This window comes from Lathyrus oleraceus, chromosome 7 (genome assembly GCF_024323335.1).
Source record: "Lathyrus oleraceus cultivar Zhongwan6 chromosome 7, CAAS_Psat_ZW6_1.0, whole genome shotgun sequence".
Lineage (NCBI taxonomy): Eukaryota > Viridiplantae > Streptophyta > Magnoliopsida > Fabales > Fabaceae > Lathyrus > Lathyrus oleraceus.
In genome coordinates, this window is record NC_066585.1 from 94,114,969 (window position 1) to 94,116,613 (window position 1,645).

At 36.4% G+C, this 1,645-nt stretch overlaps 1 protein-coding gene across 1 annotated transcript; it reads left to right on the top strand.

The window, feature by feature from the left end:
- Window positions 1–461: 461 nt before the first annotated feature.
- Window positions 462–962, top strand: LOC127102207 (uncharacterized). Its single transcript, XM_051039609.1, has one exon. It carries the CDS (start codon window positions 462–464, stop codon window positions 960–962), a length of 501 nt encoding a protein of 166 aa, XP_050895566.1.
- Window positions 963–1,645: the final 683 nt, after the last annotated feature.

Consider the following 1,645-nt stretch of genomic DNA (forward strand, 5'->3'; position numbering starts at 1 on the left):
GACTCTACATCTAGGATCCATAGTGGTTTCAGGTCGAAGGGTGGTATACACCATTATCACCATGAGAATAACTTATGACACTTTACATAACATTCTATATAGTATTCTCATAGTGGGTCAATCCAGTATAAATATTACTCTTAATATTCATACCTATGTTTAAGACTTGATAACTCCTTATCCATGATCCATGAGATGTGATCATCAGTCTATATACATAATAGTCTTAATGTTTTAATGTTATCCCACTTCACAATAAAGCTCGACTACGGATACTTTAAGAATAGTGTCCTTATGTTTAATGTAATCTCATGATTAAGTCACACTTGATACATTAAATGGACTAGCTATTCTAGGGACTTTATTAAACAAACATAATAAAGAAAAAAGTCTTTTATTATTAATAAATAATTCGATACAAGTACCAAAAGTATTGGCCTCTAGGGCTTACACCAACAAGAATGACCATTGATGTGGCAACCGATGGCGCCTTAATGGATAAACCTTTCACTGAAGCTTACCAGCTTATCGAAAGTATGGTCCAAAACCATTATCAATGGGGGACCGAATGCCCTCAAGTGGAAAAGGTAGAGCAAAAGGGAGGTATGTTTGAAGTCAATAGCCTAGATCATGTAAGTGCTAAGGTCGATTCACTTACACAAAAAATAGATAATCTAACCATTACACCCACAACTACCATAGCTATTGTGACTCCCAACTGTGAAATATGTGGAGTCCAAAGGCGTGTTGTTACAGACTGTCAACTATTAGCAGGAACTTTCCCTAACCAAGTGAATTATGCACAAGAAAATCCTTACTCAGACACCTATAATCCTGGATGGAGAAATCATTTGAATTTCTCTTACAAAAACAAAAAAGCATTATTTGCTCCTAGTCCATCGCATGCCACACCTCCAGGTTTCCAAAAAGGAGCCCATGTCGCTCCTACACCTAAAAAGTAAAATTTGGAATTAATGATAGAATATTTTATCGCGACTCAGACCTGGCAAGGAGTTCATGAACCAAAATGTTCACAATGGCTACGCATAATAAGATGCTTGAGACCCAAATCTCTCAAATCGCCATCATATTTTACTCATTCCTAAGGAATATGAGAAATAATGATAAAACCATAAAGGAAAGGATAAGATGGTCATTGCAACCGAATATGGATTCGGGAGTCAGTTAAGTGAGGGGAATGTGTTAGACACCACTCACGTCCGTTGTACTCAATGGAAACCTCCTCTAGTTCTAAGGTTAATGGATTGTTTACAGGTGTTTATTTTAATTATTTATTTCTTGCTTATTTATTTACAAAGAAAGGGGCATGTACCAAGGGATAAAATGGGAAAAGAGTTAGTTTTAGGTTAGGGGACTCGTCTTTGTTTCGCAACCTTGTGCCTACGTATTTCTCATTGAGTGATGAGAAAAGTCATAGTCATCGTAGTTCGCAGGATGTGGTTAGTGTTTTTTATAAAACTGTGTTAAGTCTCCTTCGAGCGATTGACTTATGCCTGAACTTTGATTTGAAGGGATGGCAGGCTAGCATTTACTTTGCATTTAAGGGACCAGACAGTTCTTTATTGAAAAAAGTCTTTGATTTTATTATGTTAGTGAAAAATGTTTTTGTGTTGGTTAGCTTGTT

What these genes read in the sequence shown, in the direction of transcription:
- LOC127102207 (XM_051039609.1), top strand. Translation starts at nt 462, where the DNA reads ATGACCATTGATGTGGCAACCGATGGCGCCTTAATGGATAAACCTTTC.